The sequence below is a fragment of the Setaria italica genome, chromosome IV (assembly GCF_000263155.2).
Source record: "Setaria italica strain Yugu1 chromosome IV, Setaria_italica_v2.0, whole genome shotgun sequence".
Lineage (NCBI taxonomy): Eukaryota > Viridiplantae > Streptophyta > Magnoliopsida > Poales > Poaceae > Setaria > Setaria italica.
In genome coordinates this window covers 31,094,932-31,120,839 of record NC_028453.1, presented here as the reverse complement: position 1 = coordinate 31,120,839, position 25,908 = coordinate 31,094,932, and the positions used below count along the sequence as shown (strand labels likewise).

Here is a 25,908-nt window from a genome sequence, read left to right as displayed (position 1 = left end):
GCACATCTCCCGATGCTCTCCTCTCTCACTGCACGAGCCTCAAGGTGCTCTCTTAGGCTAACTTACTTTTCTTTCTCTTTCTCATAAACTATCAACTATCTCAAACTGTTGGAGAAGCCCTTAAGATTCGAGTTCTCGATTCGGCACATCGGCATGGATACTCGTATCTAGACTTGTTTTAGGATTTAACAGCACCATTCTTCCAGTGGTAAGTGAGGGAGGCAACAGTGGTGACTACATCAATCTCGAGAATCCACCAGCTCATTCTTTCAGATGTCCTCATAGTTCTATGAATGTATTTGTAAAATTGACTGTGTGTATATGTAAGAGTCTGCATCTGTACCGTATTTCGATGGATGATAGCTAAGAGAACAATCATATCTAAATATCATCTTTTTTTTTTGCAAATCTCTTCTGCCCGACAAAACTTCTGCTAGTCGTTTTTTAAGAAAATCTTGTAAATGTATGTTCCTTTTTACATCTGACACATCTCAGTAGCTTACTAGACCTAATTAATTATTAGAGTCGTTCAACAAAAGAACTTAACACGCATGAGTAAACCATTTTTTTGAAATTTTCTTTGCTACTGTTCATATTTTTTAGTATCTGTAACTAACAATGATTATTGTATTATAATTTATACATTTATACACCCTTGAATATTTCTTAAACGTTCAATGTTATTATGAAAACAATGAAACAATATATTCAAAATGTTGAAAATTGATTTTTCCAAACAAAAAATAATTAAAATGTACACTTATTGAATCATATTTTGTTGCATTTATTCCTATAACTATAGTGGTTCAAATGGAATAAAAATGGGATCATGATTTAAAGGGAAAAAACATTTTAAGTTTGAGATTCAAAATAATGTACTCCCTCCATCCCAAAATATAGCTACTTCAAGAGTTTTTTAGACATATTAAGGATGTAGATTAAAAGTCTACATTGCCCCCTCATTAAAATAATTATACCTTTCCTATTTAATTGGTGATAGGCTTGCATGCAGATTTGCATACCATAATTGATTTGCATGCATGAAGGGTATTTTAGACCTCTTATGTCAAATAAGTCACTTGGGAACTAAAAAATAGCTATACTATGGTACAAATTTTGAATGCTAGAAGTAGCTATATTTTGGGACGGAGGTAGTATTTACCTACCAATCTCCCCATGAATCAAATTGTGCAAATGATAGGTTGCCTTGTTCCCCCACCTCATCTCAGCGATCGTTTGTTATAACACTAATTTGAAATAGATGTAACCTCAAATTTTGTGGGAGATGGATAGAAATTTCGAGATACTGAATGTAGAAACAACCATCCTAACAGCAACATACTCTCTAGTTTTTCAAACCAAAATTATCATAGTAGCCTCATCCCCCATTCTCTTCCTTCAGTTTCTTTTCTTCTTCCTCTCCCTCAGAATTTTTTTTCTCTCCTCGAGTGGGGAGGGGGCTTGAGCCCCCTAAGCCCCCTCCCTGAGATTCATCCTTGGGCCCATGGAAAGAGAACTTTCACAACACGCGGTACTATTATAATACTAATATACTAATAGTATTTATTATGTTATTTTAGTAACTATTTAAATAATACAGATTTTAAAAATACCTGGTGACGCACCCCAAGCCATATCCCTTAATTTCAAGGAAATCCAGCCACTAATTATTAATGATGACACTACCAATTATTTTTGTCATTATGGACAGTTGGACACTATTCACCCCTTGTCAATTTGCCACCGCAGTCCACCTATTTTCTTCAAAATCTTAGGAGACGCTAGGAACCGGAGTTTATCGTACATGTACACGCACTCATCTTCATGAATACGCCCACGTAATCTTACTTTTATGAGCATCTCTACAAATAACTGACAGATCTCGATATTGATGAATTCACCATATGCGTCTTACTGTTAATGGACATGTCACCTATTACTGAAAAATAACACCATTTAAATTCTGAAATAATCTAGAAAAATACGAGCATGTAGTCTACCATTCATTTCTTTCATACATTACCCTTACCTAAAGCGGTACTTCTCCTAACGATTGCTAGTAGTAGCAGTGGTGCTGGTACAAACCCCCGCGTCTCTTCAGACTGTTGGTTTTGTTTCGTTGGTTTTGTTTCGTGCTTCAAAAGTGCAACAGTCCTTCGTGTGTGCCTGTGCCGCCCGACAAGTTGGTAACTCTCGGCCCTTGTTTACTTCCCTCCAAAATCCTAACTTTAGCACTATGCAAAAAGAAGATTCCCCATCACATCAAACTTGCGGTACATGCATGGAGTACTAAATGTAGATGAAATCAAAAACTAATTGCACAGTTTTGTTGTACTTTGCGAGACGAATCTTTTGAGCCTAATTAGTCAATGTTTGGACAATAATTCACAAACAGTTGCGCATTTATGGCAAAATACCAATTTTGCCACTCCCAAATTAGGAACTAAACAAGATCTCGGTTCTGTGCCTGCGTGCCTTCAAATCTTTGATCACCTGGCATTTAGTACTCTCTTCGTTTCAAATTGTAGATCGTTTTATAAATATTATTATACATTTAGATAAGTTAAAACAACCTAAATTTGGAATGGAGGGAGTAATTCTTCGTAAAAATTATAATCTGAAGATGGTTAGTTACAGTTCTGATGATACGCAGTTCATGATCAGCTGACGTATTTTGCAGATCCGTGCACCGTTCCTGTGCAGGACTGAATGCGGATCACAAAGCTACGCAACTCTTTTAAGGGAAACTCTGCGTCCTAGATTCCTAGTTTCCATGCCGCGAGTTGAATGCGCAGCACTGAAGCTTGTTCACCTGAACATTTCTTCTTCTGTACTTCTCGTGCACCTTTGAGACTTGAGAGTCTCCGAGCGTTAGCAATCTGAATATTTCAATACAGCTCTGGCTTGAGATGCAGTTACTGATTAGTTGATGTTCCTTTTTTTGGCTCTGTTCGCTTCGTTGCCTGCTCGTGCAAATCCTTATTGCTCCTTTTCTAAACAGTTCAACTCTTTTCAGGTTCTTCTTTGCCTGCAGGAATTATGTCAGGAATATCCAATGATGGGCCAGTATTGTGCGTAGTGTACCGGTTCACAGCCCATGCAGAGCCCAAGGCAGCAGCACTGCAGCAGTCAGCAGACAAGGAGTACAAAGGAAGGAAGGGAGGCAAGACGGCAAGAACGATAGCATCGAACAGAATATTCAGAACCAAGTCATCATGGTGAACTAGTCGTTTCTGGCGTTCAGACTCAGGGTGTACACTTGTTACCGTCAAACAATTGGCGCGGCGCCTAGGACCCGGTACGCTTGGTTTCCTCCGTGCCGTCCACCACCACTAAGGGCACCCGAACTCACCATGTCGTGAAGACCATGCCGCACGACGCCACCGCGCCCACTCCCGCGTGCTCCGCCGTCGCCATGGCGGACGAGACGACGAAGCGCTCGGCGGTCACCGTCGCGCTGCTCGTGCTGGCGTGCTGCCGCCTCGCCCTCGACTTCTCCAGGCTCTCCCCGCCGCCGTTGTCGCTGGCGCGCGAGGACGACCACGACGATCCCGCGGCGCGCCGCGTGGAGCCGGTGGGGTACCTGGCCTCCGTGGCGTCCTCGGTCCTCGCGGCGTACGTCGCCGCCTCGGCCTCGGCCTCGGCCTCCGCCACGCGCCGCGGCTGGCGGCGCCGGCTCTCCGCCGGTGCCCTGCTCGCGGAGGCGCGGCAAACGTGGGCCCGACCCGCGGCGACGGCGCTGTACGTCGAGCTGCTCACGGCGGCCATGGCGTCGCTCCTGCACACGCTCGGGGCGCTCCTGGCCGCGATCGGTGGCGGCGGCGGCGGGAGCGCGGCCGTGGGGCTCGTGGCGGCGTCCGGGTCGGTGGCGCTCGTGGGGTGGCTCGGCCCAGTGCTGTTCGCGCACTCGGACATCGCCTGCAGGATGAGCCTCGTCGTCGCCGCCGTGGAGGACGGGTACGCGGGCGCCGCGGCGGTGCGCAGGGCCGAGGCGCTCGTCGCCGGGCGCAGGGCGCGCGGCGTCGTCGTTGGTTTGGTGGCCGGCGCGATCGAGCAGGCGCCCGCGTGGCTCTGCGGGGACGGCGCGCCGGCGCTTGTGCTCGCGCCGGCGGTTCTCGCGGCGAAGATTGCCGCGTGCTGCGCGTGCGCGGCGTTCTACTACGACTGTAGGAGGCGGCACGACATGGTCAGTAGCAGATTGAAGCTTGAAGGGGTGACGAAATCTTGCCAGATGGATGGTTGCGACATGGCAGATGAAAGTGAGGTTGAGGAATTTGGGAGTGCCTTCGAGTGCTTCCGGTTGACATAGATCGGCAAGCGAATTTGAAATGTTTTTGCGGCTGTGCAGTTTTCCCGGTTCAGCAGCTATGGTCTAAAAGCACTGCTGAACATTGAAACAATAGAATCTAAGAATCAAAAGAGTAAGAATTTTGGTTGAATGTACATGTGCTTAACTGTTGATCTCCATAACAAACTATAATTTGTACACAAATCCCAAACACTGCGCTTCATTCTTTCTTTTCAGCGATCGGAATCAACGGCGAGGACTCCAGGTAACAACCGGGAGGGTCCGGCAACACCTCAGCCTCCACTGCGCCCTCCAGCATCTGCACCACCTGGTGCATGGTCGGCCAGAGCGACGGGTTGGGCTCCATGCACCAGAACGCCACGCGCGCGTACCTCTCCACCCTCCCCAAATCCTCCCCGGCGTCGGCGTCGTCGCCCCCAAGCATCATCTCGGTCCTCCGCGCGCCCACCAGCTGCCCCGCCCACCCGAACAGCGTCACCGTCTCGTCCCCTGCGCCCCGCGCGTCCGGCACCGGCTCCTGGCACCTCCGGCAGCAGATCATCTCCAGAAGCACGACGCCGAAGCTGTACACGTCGGCCTTGGTGTCCACGCGCGCCTCGCCTCGGAGCCACTCCGGCGCGATGTACCCCCTGGTCCCCCTCACGTTCGTCACCGTCGCGTGCACCCGCTCCCCGCCGAGGAGCTTGGAGATGCCGAAATCGGTGATCCGGGGGACGCCCTCGCCGTCGAGGAGGATGTTGTCGGGCTTGATGTCGCAGTGGATGATCGGGGACGCGCACCCGTCGTGGAGGTACTCGATCCCACGGGCGACGCCGAGAGCGGCCTCGGCGCGCCACCGCCACGGCGGCCGCCGCGCCGCGCCGGGCTTGAAGAGCGAGCCTCCCGGCATGAACTCCAGCACCAGCATCCGGTGCCGGCCTTCCTTGCAGTACCCGACCATGCCGACGAGGTTTCGATGGTGGATCTGCCCCAGAGACTGCACCTCGTTCGCGAACTCACGCTCGCTGTACTCGTTCGAGGCCACGAGCCTTTTCACCGCAATGTGCTGCGTCGCCGTCGTCGTCCGGGGAGATCTCAGCTCGCCCTGGTACACCTTGCCGAAGCTTCCTCTGCCCAGAAGCTTCTCAAAGCCGTTGGTGGCACGGTAGAGCTCCTTCCAGCTGAAGGCTCTGACGCCCAGCAGCCGCTGCCTCGCCGTGTTCTTCTTGTTGATGTGGTGCTGCACTGCTGCGCCAGGAGCCCGCCGATGGCTGCCAGCGATAGGAACGCCAAGCAGCCGGTGATCATCCTGTAGTGCAGTACGGCTCGCGTTCCCGACGCGGCGGCGGCGGCGGGAGGCTTGGTCGTCCTCACCTTGATCAGCGCCTTGGTCGCGGCGTCGCTCGCCTGCCGGCCGTTCGTCAGCGCTGCCATCTCGACGCACTTTGTGCCGCCGGTGATCAGCGCGGCGGCGCAGAAGCAGTCGTTGAGGCAGTAGTCCCGGCACTGCTCCTCCGTGGCTGGCGCGAGCTTCTTGTAGTGCAATGACGTCTCCCAGGTGGTGTTGGGCATCTCGACAAGCGCGAACGCGGACGGGTCGTCGTAGTCCTCCCCGCCGCAGCTCGGCGGCGGGAATTCCGGCGCGCAGCCGGTGTCCCGGTGCTGCGGGTCGATGTGGGTGTACCCGCTGGGGCACTCGCAGCTGAGCCGGTCCTTGGTCTCGACGCAGTAAGACCCCGGCCCGCACATGCCCTGCAGGTTGGAGGTCCTCCGGCTGCAGCCGTTGCTGGGGAACGCGCCGGAGATGGTCCACGACGCGTTCCCGCCGCTGGCGTTCTTCGGGCGGACGTAGACACGGACGATGCCGTCGGGGTCCATCCTCGCGAGCTGGTAATACTTGCCGACGGTGGAGTTGGGCATGGGCGGGGCGAGGTTCTGGACGGTGCCGTTGCGGAGGGTGTAGTACAGGCGGCCGGGCTCGTCGAAGGAGACGACCGTGCCGCCGCCGCCGCCGCCGCCGCCGTTGGTGTACGCCTGCCAGTACGCGTTTTTTGGGTCGTTGCCGACGAGGAGGTCCACGTATAGGACGACGTTGCCGTCCGCCTGGACGCCGAGGCTGAACCGCCCGGTGGTGAACTCCGCGTCGGCGCGCTTGGACACGAGCTTCCCGGTGGCGCCGGCGTCCCAGGCGACGGACTGGTCCGGCAGGAGCGTGTCCCTCGGGTGCTCGAAGCTCCGCCACAGCACGCCGCCGCCGTCCGCGAGGAGCCGGAGGTCGCCGGAGTCGAGCAGCGCGAGGACCGACGCGCGCTTCGCGCTGGAGTTCACGGGCGGTGACCACAGCACGGTGTTGCTCCCGTTGGCGCCGTCCTCGAGCGCGAGCTGCCCGGCCGGCGTGACGCTGAGCGCGGACCGCGCCGTGGCGAGCGGCGTCGCGCCGGTGCCCGCCTTCTTGGCGAACCACACCACGGACTGCGGCGGCGGGGCGGGGGAGGAGCTGCTGCTGCCGTTGGCGGCGCCGTCGGCGAGGCGGAGCCACGTGGCGAGGATGAACTGCGTGGGATCGGAGTCGAGCGCGCGGAAGCCGAACGCGAAGACGCCCGACGGGCTGGTGATGTACCCCGGCGGCGCCAGGGCCGCCCCGGCCGTCAGGTTGGTGCTCTGCGCCGCGGCCGCCGGCGAGCGCTGCTGGCGCGGTAGGACGAGAAGGCAGAGAGCGAGGCAGAGAGCCCCTCGACATGGTGATGCCATGACCATGATCGATCGATATCGATCCTTTCAGAATCTTCTTGAGACACAACGTCGTCGGTTAACTTCTTTTGAAGGAGGAGGTGGTAAATGTGGTATAGATGTTCCCGAATGATTGGAACGAAGTTACAAGTCGAAAAGGGGATTTCATTAGAAACAGCAGAAATGATTATCGGAACAAAGTTGCAACTACAAAACGAAGCTGGGAATTCCACAAGACATAATGCAGGAAACAAAAAGGTAGAAAAGAACTTTAGGAGCTGAAAACGACTGAAAAGTAAGAAAATCTTTGAAACATGATGACTAGTGTGGTGTACTGTGCTGTGGCAGCTGGTCATCAGTTGCAGACGGCGGCTACTTCAACTCCGGCGACCAGTCGACGCCGGAGTCAGGTTTCGCACTGGCCTGATTCGCGCACAGGAATGGCTGAACAGATGGACGCACCAGGAGAGCCATCGGCGCCGGTGTTGCCGCCAGGCAGACGCATGGCCACCTTTATCCGGGTCGGTGGCACGGGCGCATTGGTCGTGCAGTTTGGCCTGCGACGAGGTCAGTAAGCAGTCGGTGAACAAAACAATTGTTAAGTGGGTTGTACAGACTACAGAGCACAGTGGCGTGATGCGGTGAACGCCGTTTTGAGGCGGTGACCGGGCCTCGCTAGTTGTCACGAGTCCGTGGAATCCAGGGACGTCGTCAAAGGCGCATGAATAAAGGTTACACATGGGAGCTCTCACATAAAGCCGTTAGTTGTACTGCAATGGAGCAAAACATTAGCCTAAACACAAGCGCGAGCACATACCTCAGCAGAGAACAAAGAAATTTCTGAGAGCATTCCCAAAATTCAAATCACGCGACAGTTCACAATTGCTTGCCTATTTGCTGAATTGTGTGCTATTAGCAAGTTTTTAGCATGCAATTAGCCATCTTCAACTTCAAGCATGGTAAAAAGTTTTAAGCAATCGAAAGCCAACAGGTACAAAACACGGTTCAGTTCCTAGACGGTAGACCAACTGGCCCTAACAGGCTAATACAATCTACAAATGACAAAGCCCTCGGTCAGCCCATCCAGCATTCAAATTCTCAGGCAAAGCAACAGAACTTCGACGGTTTCTTTTTCTCCTTCACATCCAATTACCACAAGAATTCTTCTAGCTGATAAAAATGGTACTCATTTAAAGTTCCCCAAGGTAGATCTGCTTGTCGCTGCCGCAGGACCCAATGATCGGCTCGGTGGGGTGGAAAGCAGTCTCGTTGACTGAACCGTTGTGCCCAGGAAGCTTGTACAGGATCCGCCTCGATGTCGTGTCCCAGATGTAGACCATGCGGTCAGCGCTCCCAGCAGTGACCTTGCGGTTATCTGGTGACCAGCTGCACTTCAACAGGTTCTTCTCAAAGTTGTGCTGGTGGCCTGTAAGGGTCTTGATGTTCCGGTTCTCTGGAGCATAAGGGCGCAGATCCCAGATCTTGAGCTCATTGTCCATTGCGTTGGTCAGGAGGTAAGAGCCATCAGGACTAAGCTGCATTCCAGTGATCATGTCCTGATGTCCTTTGAGATACTCTGTCACTTCATTCTTGCGAAGATCCCACCACTTGACGTCGTTGTCCAGACCACCGGTGAATACCTTATCTGCTGCCTCCGAGAAGCTAACGGCTGTGATCTGGTATTTGTCAGGGAGAGTTTGAATTGCACCTCTCTGACGCAAGTCCCACAGCTTTGCAGTACCGTCATCTGAACCGCTCACAACAAGAGGCGGCCACTTGCGTGCTGGGCAACATGAGTTGACAAACGACGAGTGCTCAGCCATCTTCTTAACTTGCTTGCCAGTCTCAACATCCCACACCCTCACAGTCTTGTCAGGACTTGCGGAGATTATCTGGGTCCCATCGGTAGTCCACTGAAGGTCAAGAATAGCATTCTTGTGCCCTCTCAGTACCATGAAGTTCTTGCACTCACCGTGGACATACCATAAGAAGATATCCTTGTCATGGGAACCTGATGCTATCACGGTTCCAGCAGGGTTGAACTTCATGCAGTAGATAGCACTCTGGTGGCCTGTAAGTAGCATTATTGGTGCCTCCAGACTGGATGTGCGTTGCTTTCCACCAGGCCCAAGGGCCTGATTTGGATGCTGTTGAACATTAGCCAGCTCCATCCCTGGCCTTGGGGCTGCAAGAGCCAAAGAATTGTTGCCTGGAGCAGAGAACATCTTGCCGTTTATAGAAAGGATCAAGTTCCTGTGGCAAAGAAAATTATAAGATGTCTGCAAGAATTGCATACCACGTCACACCCATAGACCAATATAGAAATGTATGCATGCATGAAAACAACCACCGAAAAATATTAGCATCAACCTTCAACCCTCGTTTTATAACCACAAGTACAATGTCACAGCTAACTCTCTCTTGTTGTCTACAAATCAGAATGGATTCCAGAAATAACTGAAGCGAAGTGCCCCACCTCAATATATTCAGATAATAAAATAAACATACCAAATGCATAACAGTAGTTCAGCAGTACAGATTAAGCCAAAATATTTGTCATATGTGAAACTTAACTAACAATAGAAGAAGTCAGTTTAGATTAGCATAAATACTCCAGTCATGTTATGGGTTGTATATGGTGAACCAAAACTTTGATCATAGTACATATTGAACCTATGGAGATGGAATGGATAAATTTTTCACAAAAGTTAGTTTCGTAATCATATTATTTTGCTATACTTTGCAAATATATTACACTAGAAGTCAGTAGTGGAAGTTGTGTTTCTGGGAACTTGTCCACGGCAAAAACCCCACTTTATTGTGACTGAAGGGGTTAATTATATACCAAACTGAACATATAAGAGGACGATCAGGAGAAATTCACAGGTATACAAGGGGCACAAACAAATGCATATATGAGGCTCAATCATGTACTGTAAGCCTGAGGCCCACAAATGTGTTGCATTATAATTACAGGAAGACATCACAAGGTCAGAGCTTTTCTCTTAGTGATGGTTTACCCCTGATCTGTTGACTCTTATTCAGGCGCAACTATGCAGCATCAGCTGCTTGGTTGGAACTGGAATGGCTTCTAGTCTAGCAGTTGGCAAAGATCCAGTATGCGTGGACCTAAATAAGAGCTGGGGAGCTAAAACACGTGTGGGCTGTAGCCTCAATCCTCATGGCCATGGAGCATAACCTTTGAGCTATTGCTCACAGAGGAGCCTAGAGCAGCTAATTGTCCTTGATGTTGCAAATGAAATTATAAACAAAACTAAAAAGCATTAACATGGCTGCATGGAATTTCTCATGTGAATGTGTAGAACAAAATGAACTGTAATGCACTTGCAGGAATTGAATTTTATCAACAACTATCTTGCATCCTAGAACCATAATTACACTCAAACGGATTACCCCTGGGCATACTGGGGTGGTGGTAGGAACAAATCCGAACAAAGCAGCTAGTACAATCAACCATAAGAACAAGACCATTAAATGTAGATTGCTAGGTTTTCGTTTGCTAAAAGAAATCTACTCCCCTAATCCCAGCACCCCTCATTCTTCTCTTCTTCAATGTCCTAACATCAAAATCCAGCAAAAACTACGGGACTAGACGCATCTCCCTCCGTACTCGACACCAGAAAACAACGAAGCGAGGTTATAGCTCATACCAGGAAGCCCTAGGTTGCTGCTGCCCAGTGCACGAGAACCACGCGCACCTCTGCCGTTGCCCGGAGGAGGGTGTGGTGCGGTGCGGAGAGCTCGGAGGAGGTGTCGCGGCCTCGCGCGTGTGGCGGCGGGAGAAGCCGGATTCGCCGATCCGGCCGGAGGGCGAGAGAGCTGGAGCCGAGGGGAGGCGGCGCTGTCGGGAGTGTAGACGACTCGGGAACTTCAGGGTCAGGCTCTCTGGAGCAGAGTTGGGCCGCCGTATGCTCTCCTTTTTTCGAGGGAGAAGTTGGGCCGTATGCTCGAGATCTGTGTGGGCAGAAAAAGAGGAAATAAAGTAACTGGGCCGTATGCGGACTGAGTCCGCATTTTCTCCCAAGATCCTGCCACCTCGTGCTTTCAAAACCGGACACAAGATCCCCCTCAACCCGATTACATCCTAGTTTTGTCCTACGTAGCGCCACGTCATCTATCACATGTGGCAAACTGCTCTATGGATCGAAACATGTGAAATATGGCCGTAGTTTCAATATTTCAAAATATGCTACAACATCTTTTTTTTTTCAGGTCAAGCTTCGGCGACGACTCTCCAGGACGTTCAGCGTACCTTCAATGGCTCCGCTAGCTCACAGGCTCGGGGGGTCAGCGCCAATTACTACTCGGAATATCTCTAATAGCTCGGCTAGTTTCCAAGCTTGGGGCTAACCACCAAATAACTATTCAACATGGCTTCTACGGCTCACCTGGCACATAAGCTCGGGGGTTGGATGCCGCAATACAACTCGGATAATGACTTGCGTGAAGACTAAAAACCCTCGGATTGATTATTTAATCATTCCAAGGCTTGGGAGCTAATAAGCTATACCCAACAATTGATTTTTTCAAGATGAAGAAAGAAGATTTAAGATTTTATTGACCCTCGGTCTGATTCTTCTATTCAACCTAAGGTTCGGGGGCTACTCCATATGGAGTGCGACTTTCGCCGCCCTCCATATCACATTCCAAAGATGAAAATTACAAAATCAAGACGATCAAGGGCTTGAGCGCACCATAACCTCATGGCAGCTTTGAAGAACTTTGAAAATTCAGCCAAACAAAGTACTCAAGAAGTACTAAACTACTCGGCGAGGATCTGAAAAGTACTCGAAGACTGCTGCATTCGACTATGAAGCGCTCGGGGGCTTGTCAGGGATCCCAGTACCCGCAAGGAAGAAAGAAGACGGACTCCTACTAGAATTCCTCTGTAATCTTAGTAGGACTCATACCATGTAATCCTGTTAGGTTTCTTACTTGTAACCGACTAGTAATCTCGCCCCTGGATTATATAAAGGAGGGCAGGGATCCCTAGATCGGTAGGCGAAGACCTCATAGAACCACAACACAGGACCAAATCCTTAACACCAAACAATACCCAAGCGCAGGGCGTAATATACAACACCCCAAATAGGACGTAGGGTATTACGCTACTCTGGCGGCCCGAACCTGTATAAATCCGTGTCTTGTGTCCTCACTTTTACCTTCGAGTTCCAGATCCGATGATCCCCTACGAACGAATCTACTACCTCGAGATACCCCTCGATAGGTTGTCGGATATAAAATACCGACACACATGTCAGCCTCTGTAATCATCATCTCCCTCCCTCTTTCTCAGTTGCCGCCCAGGCCGCGGACTCCCCAGGCGGAGCTCCACGGTGAACGCCGCAACCGCGCCCACCCCATCAAGGTCGGGGTTCCTATCCGCTTCTGGCACTCGACGTAGTCCTATGATGAGCCATGGATGCTGCCAACATCGCAGCTTGTCGCCTCGCCTTGCTAGCATTCCTTGCCACATCCACCTCTGCGCCAGTGACTGTGCGCGCCACCGCTACGCTGAGGGCGAGTCGGGGCCCCGCTTTTCGGGTGACCCCTAGGAACCACTGGTAGTCACATCACTCAGTCGCTCATCCGGGCGCACCTCCGCTCCCTAGCGCTCAACGCGGCTGATGGGATGGGTTCCCAGATGACGCGATGTGGATGTTCGTGAGCCTGATGACTGCACCTTACCAGCGGGGAGGCCATGGCGGCACGGCGCTGGCTCGCTAGTGCAACGAATCCAATCGTCACCGGCTCCAGAGCCAAAGAGCAATTAATCAAATCAGCTTGATGTCAGAAACGATGAGGACCAAACTGCATCGTGTCCGCTAACTTGCCGCGGTGATAGCTAGATTGAGCACCGCAAAGGACCTAAATCAAGAAGCTTAATGAGCACCTACATCAAATCGAGCCTCTCAGGGACAAAATTGAGTACTCTACGACCAAATTAAGAAGCTTAATTGTTCAATCGATCGATCCAACATGCCTACACATAGCACGGCTCTCGCTACCAAGATAGCCGTGTCCGCCTGCTAGCCGCGGCCCCTGCCCTAGGCTACGCTCGCAGTCTCAGTGGATGTCGCCTGTGCTACGCTCGCTGTGGCTGCCGCTATCATGGCCGATTGGCCCGTTGATCCGTGCTGCACTTGTTTGTAGCCACCTCCTGGGCCAAGTCGGAGCATGCCGACAGCAGATCGGGCAGCGCCGCCGCCAACCCCGAACCTTCTCCAATATTGCGGCTGTGCTTGCTTGCTCCCGGGGTCAGGTCCGTCGGGCAGAGCCCGGCAGAGGGCGGAGCGAGGCTATTTCTTATTATTATTATTATTATTATTATTATTGACACGTCAGCAAAAATGCATCCGCATGTCAATACCGCCGCCATGTCAATGCCACATAGGATAAAACCGGACTATAATCGGATAAGGGAGGGCAGTTGTCCGGTTTTAGGAGCACGAGGAGCTAGAATAGACGGTTTTCGAGTCTTGGGAGGAAATACAAACTTGGCCCATTATCCAGGGAGGTAAATAGGACTTTTTCCTATTACTTATTAGTTATTAGACTTGTGCGAGTGACTCAATCGCTACAATGTCAGCAACGCGTACATGAACGTCCCAAACTCCCGCGTCAATATCCACACCTATTTTAGCCAGCTCATGTGCAGCAACATTACAAATACAATTACAATACTGGACGTTACATGAAAGAAGGCATGATCTGTAATTTCTAGAGAAAAATAAATTAGATCAACCTAGAAGAAGCTAGATGATTTTTCATTAAGAAGAAGAAATAGGCACCCCAATTCGAGCTGGAGGAGACTCAAACCTGGGTGGTTAGAGTGATAGCCTCACTTCCATCTTTACTTCCTAGAGGACAACTGAAGCGTCCCCACATAAGTAGAGACTAAATGTGATCCAATTATCAGTCCCAGGAGGCTGATAACACATTTATTCAACAGATAGTTCAGAAACCGTACAACTCCCGAAGGAGCGGGCGGGCAAGCCACACCCAAAGCAAGACTAAAGCGATAACAATACAAATCCAAGTTGCATTCCAGTCGGACTCCGGGCTGCAATCGGAACTATGCGTCAGCGGAAGCATCCTGCAAAAGGGCCAACACCGCAGGCAGCGTTGGGTGCAGACGCAACCTCCTACTCGAAGTCCTCGGCGACGAAGACCGGATCCTCCTCTGAAGCAACAACACAAGGGTGAGTACAAAAGTACTCAGCAAGTCCAACCCCATCCACGGAGGGGATACAACAAGAATATGCATAAGAATCAACAAGGATATAACTAAGGTTTATTTGCAATAAAGCTGAATTTTTGACATATGCAGGGTTTCATTTTAAAGAATTTTCATAAAGACATTTTCGTAATAAATGATATATCAAGTGGGGTTGATCCTACACAAAGGATCCAAGTTTTATCGCTACCGGACTCCCCGTACGCTGTAGCGCACGGCACAACTGCCGGACACTTCCAAAATCCCACACACACACATACACACACACCGTAAATACCATCATCCCCCAAAAGCTAGTTGTGTGACCGAGCCGTAACTCGTCCAATGCCGTGGACACGGCTACCCGGATAGGTTTTAACTCTGCAGAGGTTGTACACTTTTCCCACAAGTAGGGTACCGTATCACGATCACCTTAGTGACGGTACAGATCCTAACAAAGCCATTACCCACCTTAGCCAACACTGACTAGTTGACACGGAAGCACCCAAGGGGTTAGCAACCCATCCACGGGGCTGAAACCGGGACCTAAGTCACCAAGAGCTTAGTCCTTTTCCAAGGGCTCCCGTTGCTCACCAGCACACCTGAAGTCTAGCAGTTTAGCTAGTGGGGTTTATGCTAAGCCGTTGCCCATACAACGGTCGAGTGGTTGCACGATGATGGAATTAGGCAATATGACACATCAACTCGATCCTTAGCCATGACAAGATGGATATCTCCCAACTCTGCTCAACCACTAAGGTACGAGCCCAACAATCCGGCATTCCACACAAGAAACGCCCATCCATCTCATCCACCACATCTCTTTTCACCCGAAAACCCAACTCCTGGTTGAACATACTCACACATTTATTTCCCGAATAAACAGATGTAGTCATGATTGAATTTGGATAATGAGTTCCTAAGCATTCTAGCAGTATTTATCATCTAAACAGAGCAACTCATATTTAGAGATAAATATGGGACAACAAGGAATAATCATAACAATCAAGGGGTGGCTATCCTACCATGTCTTGCGATAAAACAATATGCATTTTATAAAACAGGCCAATAGGTTGTGTCTGAAAAACTGGGTATTAAATATGCATCAAAGGGTGAGATTGGACTTGCCGTTCTCAAAGCCTTCCGGGAGCTCCTGCTCGCGGTACTGGTCCTCGGGCTCGGGCTCGCAGTCGAACTCCTCCTCGCGTTCCTCCTCGGGTACTCCGCGATCTACGGCACACACAAACGAGCCCACAATAAATAAAAAGGAAAAAGATTTTTACCCGATGAGCTCCGAACAGGAAATATGAACGGAAAATAGGTAGGAGGGATATTTTCATGAAATTTGGATATGCTTCGGCGGAAATATATGAGAGGAGGCCGTGGTCGAATTTGGGATCGATTGGAGGAAAATTGGCGCATGAAATGACGGGTTAAAGGAGTATTAGGGGCTTTAAAATGAGGTTTAGGACGAAATTGTGAAAACCGAGGACCTAATTGTAAATACGCTGAAGGGTGGGAGGACTTGTTTGCGAATAGGGAAAACTTGAGGGTTAGATCGAGAGGGGAGGGATTTTATCCTCTTCTTCCTCCTTGGGCCATAACAGGGAATGGAGGGGGGGGGGAATGACCGGCGACGGGTCGGCCGGCCTTGCTCGCCGGCGGCGTGGCCGAGTGGTGGGGAAGGGAGAGGGTGGTGTGGGGGGCCTGTTTTGGCCCTCACCTTGGCCGGCAACGGTGGGGAAGGGGGCGCCGACGCCGGTCCAGGAGGTGGTGGTGGCGACTAACGGCGGCGGCGGTCGGGCGCACGGGGGAAAGCAGGGAAGGGGCGGCGGCGAAGCTAGCAGCGTTGGTGGTGGTGCGGAGGGCCGGGCGTGGCCCCTTTTATAGGCCGGCAAGGGGGCGGCCGGTGGTGATGATGGTGGCCGGGACTTTTCCGGCCGGTGGCGTGCCGGGGTGCGTTTGCTCGTGGATGGCGTGGCGGCGTGGTCGACGAGGAGGCACAGGGGGCGGCGACCTTGTGGGGAAACGCGCCGGGACGAGACGGCCGAAGACCGGCCGGCGGACGGCCCGGCGCGGCCGGCGGCGCCGGAGCAGCACGTGCGGCCCGGGCGACGGAGCCACGCGCGCGCGCGCGTGCGGCGGCGCGTCCTGGCGCGGGCGGCCGGGCGCGGTCGGCCGGGCGCGGGCGGCCGAACGCAGGCGGCCGGGCGCAGGCGGCCGAGCTGGTGGGGTCGGGCGACGCGGCCTGGGCGCACAGGAGGCGCTAGGCGCCAGGAGAAATGGATGGGTGCGGTAGGGGAGAAGGAAGGAGAGAGAGGAAGGAGGAGGGAGGAAGAAGAAGAAGAAAGAGAAAGAGAAAAAGGGGAAAAAGAAAGGGAAAAAGGAGGAGGGAAAAGGGAGGGGCAGCTCAGCGAAAGTTGCGGGATTTAGACGGCTCGCGTGATGGATTGGACGGGCACGCGGCGAAAATTACGGGGAGCGGAAAAAGAGGGTTGACGAGTCGGGGCCAGAACGACGGGTCCGACGGAAGGGAAAAGATTTGACGGAGCTCAGCGGTCGGAAAAATTTTGGAATGCATTTTTAACGAGTGGTTTAATTGGTAGATTTTTACGGGCGTTACAACAACCGCCAGAGTTGAGGCATCTACTTCTTTATTCTAAAGTGCTTGTACCAAAACCTTACCTATGCATTGATTTAATAAGCATGTGTTCGTTACATGAGAAGAAAAGGAATGGGAATATGGGATGTGAGACAATCCTATTTTTTTTTATAATGTTTGATTCAGAGATATATGGGATGGAATCATCATAAAAGAAGGAACGGATCTTAAGGGGGCTAGAGAAGCTCTAGCCCGCTACTGCCCAATATCTCTATTAGAATCAAAGGAGGAAGATGAGGAGAAGAGAAAAGGAAGAAGAAGAAGAAAAGGTGGAGATGGAGGAGGAGGAAGAAGCAAGCCACTCTAGATCTTAAACTTGTTTCCGCAAATGTTAGAAGGGGTAGGGGTATGCCCCTACATGCAGGCCGAGCTTGCTCCCTCAAAACGAGGGGACAGACTTACCCCACTTCGACGGAAGAGGTACAGCCTCCCTCACTCGCTGCATGTAGTTCCACTGCGCAAGAGCGTTACTAATGACATTACCTTCTTTTGCCGCAATAAACAACCCGGAGTTGTATCTAATGACCCATTTTAGAAAAAGTATAATTCTAGTTTTTTTAGACATATTAGTGGGGGCGTGAAAGGACCTTCATACCCTTATTTGTTGGCCGTATGCAATTAGTTTTGGCATGCACATCAAATTCGATCACTTAATTAGATAGGTAGTTATGATTCCATTCCTATAATTGCACTCTTGTGAGATTTTTTTAAAAAAAATGTAAGAATTGCATTTTTTATAGGATAGAGCTAGGAAGTACGTCACATCCTCCAAAATTTTCTTTCAGTTTTTGTGCTCATAATCGGTTTGCATGGAAAACATGAAAAATGTACATGTGCATTTCGTAGAGGGATGGATCACTGAAGCTCACATCAATGATTAAGAAAATGGGATAAACATCACTGCTATAGTGATGGTATGTAACAAAGCATTTAGCATACTTCAGTATATAGTATATGGTATTATATTGTGAGCACACGTACAACACCACAAATATGTCAAACAATACTACTCCCTCCGTTCCAAATTGTTAGTCCTTTTAGCTTTTCTAGATAGTATCTATGCATCTAGAAAAGTCAAAATATGCATAATAATATCTATACATTTAGAAAAATCAAAACGACCAAATGAGTACATTAGCCGGTTAATCTGCTCCCAGCATTTGCACATTGCATTGTGTAGTGGAAACACGCGAATCAGTATCCGCATGTGGACAACGACACATGCATACGTGCGTAAGTGGCAACTTATTTAGTATTAGTAGTACTCCCTCCGTTCCAAATTATAGGTCGTTTTGACTTTATTAGATTCATAGATTTTGTTATGCACTTAGATATACCCTATGTCTAGATACATAATAATATCTATGTATCTAGAAAAGTCAAAACGACCTATAATTTGGAACGGAGGGAGTAGTAGACTAGTAGTACGACACGTGAGTATAGCTAACCAACAACCACACACACTCATGTTGCATGTGCAGGCTCAAGCTCAGGTTCAGGCAGTCAGGAAGAGGCAGGCATACATGTGATGGAGCTGGTGGAGATGTTAAAAGGATTGTCGAAATAGCAGTTGCACTTTGTGAAGCCTAGAAGGTTCGGCTTCGGAAAGGTGGTGATGGGGCTGCTGGCGCTGAGCTTTACAAGATAGAGAACCAGAAGGATGCGACGGTTATAAAACTCGGGAAAAGCTTGTTTGAAAGCACGTTTGTTACTGAAGCTGGCTGGGCACAGAGATTGGGAGAGGGTGCTGGCGCAGGAGTCGGAGACGGTGTCGGCGCAGGAGGTGTAGGTGCCGGGGTTGGGACAGGAGTTGGAGCCGGTGTTGGCACGGGCGTCGGTGCAGGAGTAGTGCCGGCGTTGGGACGGTAGTCGGCGCAGGAGTTGGAGCTGGCGTTGGCACGGGCGTCGGTGCAGGCGTTGGAGCCGGTGCCTGGGCCTTGACAGAAGTCGCGAGAACGAGAGCCATGGCGAGGCACAGGGGAAGCCATGGACTTGGAGGCCATTGCTTGCTGATCGATCAATGTGGATGCTAGCAGTTCTCAACCGGTGCCTGCTTCAATGGGCAGCGACCATGCAAGTATTTATAGCCCAGCGGGGCATGCAACCACAGGGCGCGATCTTATCGGCAAGCAAGACCAACTTGCTGTTGCTTGCTGGGCTGGTGCATCAGTGCTGTGCGGCTCCCGGGTCAGCCAGATAGGAGCAGCAAATTTCTCGGAGGCTCTTGTTTTACTCGATCTCCTGCTATGGAATTCCTACACCGATCGACACACCAAGGGCCACTTTGGAAGCTCACGTTAATTAACCTGGGGAAGAATGACCCTACGGGGTATTTATTTTGGATTTTGAAATCCCCCTCCTCCAACGCAGTGCTGCCCCCTTCCTTCCCAGGAGTACTGTTTGGACTTTGGAGAACCTGACGCATGGCAGTGCTGCCCCGTTCCCCTTTCCACAGCACAGCGGGAGGGAATAATTTCATGGAAAAACACAAAATACAAACAGTGCACTGCTATAAGACCATCCGAAATTCAAATTCAATACCAATGATACACGTGCAGGGGCGGATCTAGGGCCCGGGCTGCCCGGGCTGCAGCCCGGGGCGAGCTCATGTAGTTCCTTTAACATATGTGGTATTTAGCCTAACAAAAGGAGGTTTATGAGGCAAGATTAGACTGTTTTGGAGCTGATTCAGCAACTTAGCCCGGGGTGCAGCTCCGTTTTGGATCCGCCCCTGTACACGTGTACTAAAAAATCTGAGTTTAAGACTGCATAACTATAAATATTCATCCCCCTTGACTTGCACTCCATCACAAAGAACAAACACATCCAAGAAAAATTTGAATTCTCTTGTCCATACATCCATATGTATTACAATTCATGCAAAGTTTAATTTAAATATCAAGTAGATCCAACGAGTATTTGCTATATAAGAAATTCTAGCATCTCATCACCCCTTCCAGTTGACGAAACCACCATTATCCACCATTATCCAAGAGATTAAGACAACGAAACCACCATCTTCCAGTCAACACTCACTGATTCTAAAAAATAAACAATAAAATAATAATTAGGATCAATTTTTCATTATCATGAGATAATAAACACCAGTAATTTGCTACCAGTCATGAACATTCAGATAAAATTGTAAGAAGAATTGAAGTTGCCGGTTCAGTTTGACAAAAATAAGACAAATGATAAGGCGTCAAAGTACTACTGTGTTTCTCCCAGAAAGCACTAGTCTGTATAAAGAACTAAGCATAAGCGGAGCATATTTATTGAGCCATGAAACATGCATATATGAAATTTGTTGATGAAAGACCAGATTAACTTATCAGACTCAAATAGCCTAATCCAACAAACACACCTGAGCAAAGGGAAAGGGAACGTACCTGAGCAATCTTTTTCTTCAACCAAATCAGCCGGACATTTGGGTTTTTTGTGCCCACTAATATTTTTCTGTTTGTTTCACTTTGGAAAACTTCATTTGCATCAGCTTTTTGTTCATCCGATAGCCCTTCCATGGCATCCACAATGTCAATACATTTCTCGATTGAGTAGTCTTCTTCACGTCTTTTCTTCTCTTCTAACTTTTCTAGAGTTTTTTCAATTTGATCCTTTCTAAAGTCAATGTAATCCCCAAGTTTTGCAGCCATCTGACTTTGTTTGCGTTTCTTTCCACCGGTAACATCTTGGTCCTCTGAATTACGACTAGTTGGAGCAGATTGAACTTCTATACTTTCTACACCACCAAGTCCAAAACGGAGTAGATTTCTATCAATAGATGCCATGCTATGATTGCTTTGCTCTGAGATACTTGTCTGGGGAGTGGGTTCAGTTGGCAGCTCACTGCTATGGGGAGTGGGCTCAGTTCTTTGTGGTGGTGGCTGAATTGATGTAAAATTTAAATCCCCTGTGGCCACACTTCCTATTAAACAAATAATCAAGGTAACAATATCAACATCTTAGCATCTACAATAGCGAGAATTCAAACTAGGAACATAATCTACAATGAAGTGACTCTCTAAAGCACCATCCACACCACAGCACTAAAACAAGAACAGAGGCAATGAACAACAAGATGAAAGCATTAACTTCATACAATAATTCCAAGCTGTTAAATAAAGGAAATGGCTTCTTACGGAACTTGGCAACTTTGTGGTTATCCTATTGAAGTACAATAAAAAAAATATGATTAGATGGTTTGTATAAAGGTTAGCTGTTAGATAAAGGGTTGTTATATAAAGTTGATTCTCCATTTAAGAGACCTAACCTTAATCAACTTTTCCCATCCTTTTGGTTCTGCAATGATCATACCCAAAGTGTCATTCCAGCCAACACCACTTTTCCTCGCTTCTTTTATTATCTTATAGTTTCCTTTTAGCTCTTTCTCCTTTTCTTGCACTTGTTGCTTCGTGAAATGTGTCGTTGGAAACATATCATTGAATTTGTTTGTGATATTCCTCTAACCTTCAGCAGTCCACCCATTTTATCCCTTAAACATTGGGACGTTGGCAAGCTCTTTCAGAATATCCACAAGTCCCTTCTCATACGTGTAGCTCCATGTAGCTCTTTTCGTTGACATGGCTGCAAGAAATAAACAAGATTAGATAAAGGTTGTCATAAAAATAATACAGAAATAAGCAATGAAGTAAAAAAACAATACAGACTTTCATGAAAATATTTATGCTTCACCTAATTATTACAGGCAACCCACATCTGAAGAGCAATTTGGTCTCGTAGGGTGCTTCCTTCATTTGATTGAAGTTCATTTGGATAGTTGTTATCCCCCTCTGGCAACTCAACATAATCAGATAGGTTGATATTATTTGGTTGGTGATCTAGCCACCCTTCATCCCCATTTAGCCCTCTAATGAGATTATGAAATGCTGCAGCTGCCGCTGGAATTTTAATTTGATTATCTATTGGATAAAATGTCCCAACTTTCAGGATTGGAAACCACTTTTTTAGCACACCAAAGGCCCTTTCAATATGATTGCGTAGCTGTGCATGCCGATGGTTGAACAATTCTTTGTAATTTTCATACTGATTTCCATGTCTCCTAAACTCACTCAGGTGATATCTAACTCCTCGGTATGGAGCAATGAATGAGGAAGTATTTGCGTATCCACCATCTACAAGATAGAACTTCCCCACATGCACATGAAAAACCCTTCGCACGTGCAGACCGTAAGACCCCTACATCGGATGCAGATCCTTCTGTGACAAGTAAAAGTGAAATTTAAATCAAAGTTACATACACACATGACGTTCTGTGACAAGGTTCCCTTCCTATTTCTGTAGGGAGCGGCTCTTTCTTATGCAATGGTGATAGGAACATGAGTGCCATCAATGGCCCCAATGCAGTTCTAGAAGAAAGGCATAAAGCGAGAGTCTGATGCAATCTTCACATGTGTATGATTCACATTTAGGAGCTTCAAGAATCTATGAGTTAATGCTGGAATTATATCGAAGAACTCTATTATTTTCCTATGAATTATCTCACCACTATGTTGGAATTCCTTTTTTAGCCTATCGGTGCTTGCATTATGAGAGAGCATGAACATAAACATTCCTAGCTGCTCCTCAACTCTAACACCACGGGTGTCACGTAATAAGTTCTCCACTCTAAGATAATTTGCTATAACTCTAAATATCTCAGGCTCCATTCTGAACTCCACTTTGCACCAATTTTCGTGGCCTTCCAAGATTTGTATGACCTTTTCAGCACCAGGCAGAGTTGAGGTATGCTCCGACCTTTTCTCCTCATATAAACACTGCTGAAGAGCGGGAACCATAACTAGGAATAGTTCGCCATCCTCTTCTTCCTCCTCTAGCATGAATCTCCTAACTTCATCCTCCCAAGATTCCATTATCTATATGTATGTATATGGTAAGGCAAGTAAACTATGTTACTCAAATGTATATGCTCTAGAAAAAAAAAGAAAAAGCTCACAGGTTCTTACATATTTAGATGAAAAAAAAGAAACAACATCATTTGGAGAAGCAGCAGTATAGTTTGAAATATATATCATCACTACTAACATTATGAATTTGAAATATACATTATGAATATGTATGCCAACAATGAATGTATTCAGGCATCAAGATCTGTCAGTGCTCCTGCCTATGCCTTCCATGCAACACATTTCATTTTATTTATTTATTTTAGGCACCAACTATAACCACTGATTATCCACAAGCTATTATGTGGACACACTTTCATTTTCATTTGTGGACACACTTCCATCCACTGATTATCCACACATTTCCAAGCAAACACACACTTTCATTTTCAATACTACTATACTACCGCTATCATGTGGACATTGGTCAATCAATGAAATTCCGTGTAATATATCATTAGTGCCTTGCTTTTCAAAAGAAAAAATGTTAACAAGTACCTTAGGTCAGAAACCATAAATTCTGATATATGGATAACACACTATTGTTAGAACTTTCAAGCCTGATTCGCTACTTTCTTCTGTGTCGTTTCATCTTGACCCATCTCTGGCACGCGAATGTAACGTGCACAGTTAGTCAAGAACCGAATCAAAGGTGCGGCTGATAAGAACATGCCAAGATGCCCAAACCAATCAATATCCTGTGTGTGTTCATAGTGGGCAACTTCAGAATCCATGTCTGATTGCTGGTCCTAGTTGATAAAATATCTTTTTATGAAAAAATCTAGTTGAGAAAAAGGGCATTTTGCTATGGAGAAATCTAAGTTGAAAGTCATGTGTTTCCATATTCTTTTCTAGTTCTTTTGGGTTAACTAATGACCGCAGTCCTCGATTAACTAATCCAAAAGAAAAGATATTGTGCTTCCCTTTTGTTTGTTTTGCATCCATGTGGTCATCTCTGGATAAACTAGAATGACAGGAGATGCTGATGCCGTAGTGCAGGGTAGACCCCTGACGTTTTGACTTGTGACATTCTAACAATCTGTACTTGGTGGCTGCACACTGCAGATACTGGGGTACGGCTGGGCCGGCATGCTGAGGAGGTACCTGGTCGACCCTGCCGAGATGTGGTGGCCTTCTAATCTTGCCCAGGTCTCACTCTTCAGGTAACTAATCACTTTGCTTACTACTACCTCGAATCCTCGATTAGCAGTAGCACCATGCCACCAGGTAGAGCTGACCCTGTGTAATGGTCTCTGCCTCACTGGGTGGACGATGCAGGGTGTTGCACGAAAAGATTGCTTGAAAGTTTGAAAAATAATGCAATCTGAAGTGGTAAACAAACTACAAAAAATAGTAATGCGATCGATCTGGTGCCGAGCTGGAACCCAGATCTTCAGTCCTACTTGTTCTTGCAATATGAAGTCAAAGCAATCTATGTACAACAAGATAATGGATCTTGGAATTAGAACAGGAAGGCTCACCAGAGGATGAGGCAAGGTAGCACGGAGCAGTCACGGAGCCACGAAGCAGTCACCGGAGGTGAGGGCAGTCACGGAGCAGATCTCCAGCGGAGATCGAGCCGGCGTGGGGATGGGGAGGCGACGAGGAGCCGCACGGGTGACGCCACGATGGGGAGGTGCAGGAACAGGGGAGCTGCACGGACGCCGCTCGCAGGTCGCCAGCGGCACGGGGGGCGGCGGCGCGATGCGGTCGCCAGCGGCACGGGGGAGCACAGCGGCGGCGGCGGCGGGCGAGCACGGGCAGGGATGGGGATGCTGGGGGGCGCCTGGGTGACGATGCGTGACGCGGAGGGGGATGCGCCGCTAGGACCCTCGAGGTGAGGACGGCTCGCCCCGGGGAAAAAGTCGCGGATGTGGTCTGGCCTCCCCGTCCGATGAGCTCCCAAATAAGGAGGTAATTCGGCCCGTGGTGAGTTGCCCGCGTGGGCTTCCGACCCATGAAAAATAGCGGGATCCCCTCGGGGTTCTGAGTTCCCAAAGGAGCCCCAAGTGTAGATTCCACCCACATAAGAAGGTGTACTCTCGTGGACATTCCACGTCGCATTATTCTCATTTCTCAATCTGCCATCTTGCTTAGCTTGTACTTTTGGCTAGGGAAAGAGGTACGATGGTATCGACACGCGTGGGCTACAGTGTCGCTACTCTGGTGGCAGCAACAGTTGCTGTGTTGTGTACTTTTGATGGGGCTTGCAAATTGCAAGCGGTAAGTGAGAATAATGCAGGCACGCCTAATTTGCTAATAACAAGCTTGATTGGCGCGCGTACATGCCGAACTGTGGCGACGTTCAGAAACTCCGAGCTGAGGTCTAAACTAGCTTATATAGGAGTACTTCATATAGGAGAAAGAATATACTCCATCGTAGTCTCAGTACCTATGCGCAACTTTGCATAATAAGGGAGAAAAATAGAAAAGAAAAAGGAAAGGAGAAAGAAAAGGCAGGAGACGAAAAAGATTTATCGGTTAATCTACACTTATATTTATTAATCCTTTTCATTTCATACGAAAATCACATTATAAATTGAGAAAAATATAAAACTTAGAAATAGGCAAGGGCACATTGAAAATTTGAGCCGCTTCATCCATTCATGAAAATATAGAAGAACATGTTACGAACACTTTTCTAAATGATTTTAACTCCACCAGATAGGTGCTCACCATATATGAACTCCCAAGGAAGCTGTGATTTCTCAAGTCACCACAATTCGCTTTTTCCGATGCAACGAGAATATGTTCTTATAACCAAAATCTTATAAAAAAACGTTGCCAACTTACATTGCATATTGAAAAAGCAGCTTGTAGATTTTTTAAAAGCTAGATTGTGACAAGATAAATTAGATTTTTTAAGTCTGGATTGTTAGAGAACACCAAAATATTTTTTAAAGAAAAGAGACCTTTTGTATCTTATTAACCAAAGAGATACGACTTTAGGCTACGGTTAGCTCAGCTCCAATCAATAATCCCCAGGGAACCCCAAGAATTCACTAAGGCCCCGTTTGGGTCCAAGGAATTGGAATCTATTTAAGGAGTAGGCTAATTTATGTTGGAATTTGGCATTCCACAACTTTCC

At 48.4% G+C, this 25,908-nt stretch overlaps 2 protein-coding genes and 1 pseudogene across 2 annotated transcripts; all 3 read right to left on the bottom strand.

Annotated features, from left to right (window-relative positions):
* Positions 1–4,492: 4,492 nt before the first annotated feature.
* Positions 4,493–7,039, bottom strand: LOC101786729 (annotated as a pseudogene).
* Positions 7,040–7,873: 834 nt separating this feature from the next.
* Positions 7,874–10,929, bottom strand: LOC101767192 (U5 small nuclear ribonucleoprotein 40 kDa protein). Its single transcript, XM_004965639.2, has 2 exons — positions 10,690–10,929; positions 7,874–9,271 (listed from the first exon to the last, which is right to left on the bottom strand). The coding sequence occupies exon 2, from the start codon at positions 9,241–9,243 to the stop codon at positions 8,209–8,211; it is 1,035 nt and encodes a 344-aa protein (XP_004965696.1). The 5' UTR covers positions 9,244–9,271; positions 10,690–10,929; the 3' UTR covers positions 7,874–8,208.
* An 11,354-nt stretch (positions 10,930–22,283) lies between these two features.
* LOC105914302 lies at positions 22,284–22,787 on the bottom strand. The gene has a single exon (XM_012845472.1). It carries the CDS (start codon positions 22,785–22,787, stop codon positions 22,284–22,286), a length of 504 nt encoding a protein of 167 aa, XP_012700926.1.
* Between the last annotated feature and the right edge of the window lie 3,121 nt (positions 22,788–25,908).

Bases quoted from the DNA above. Each gene is read 5' to 3' on its own strand.
- LOC101767192 (XM_004965639.2), bottom strand. From the start codon at position 9,243: ATGTTCTCTGCTCCAGGCAACAATTCTTTGGCTCTTGCAGCCCCAAGG.
- LOC105914302 (XM_012845472.1), bottom strand. From the start codon at position 22,787: ATGGAATCTTGGGAGGATGAAGTTAGGAGATTCATGCTAGAGGAGGAA.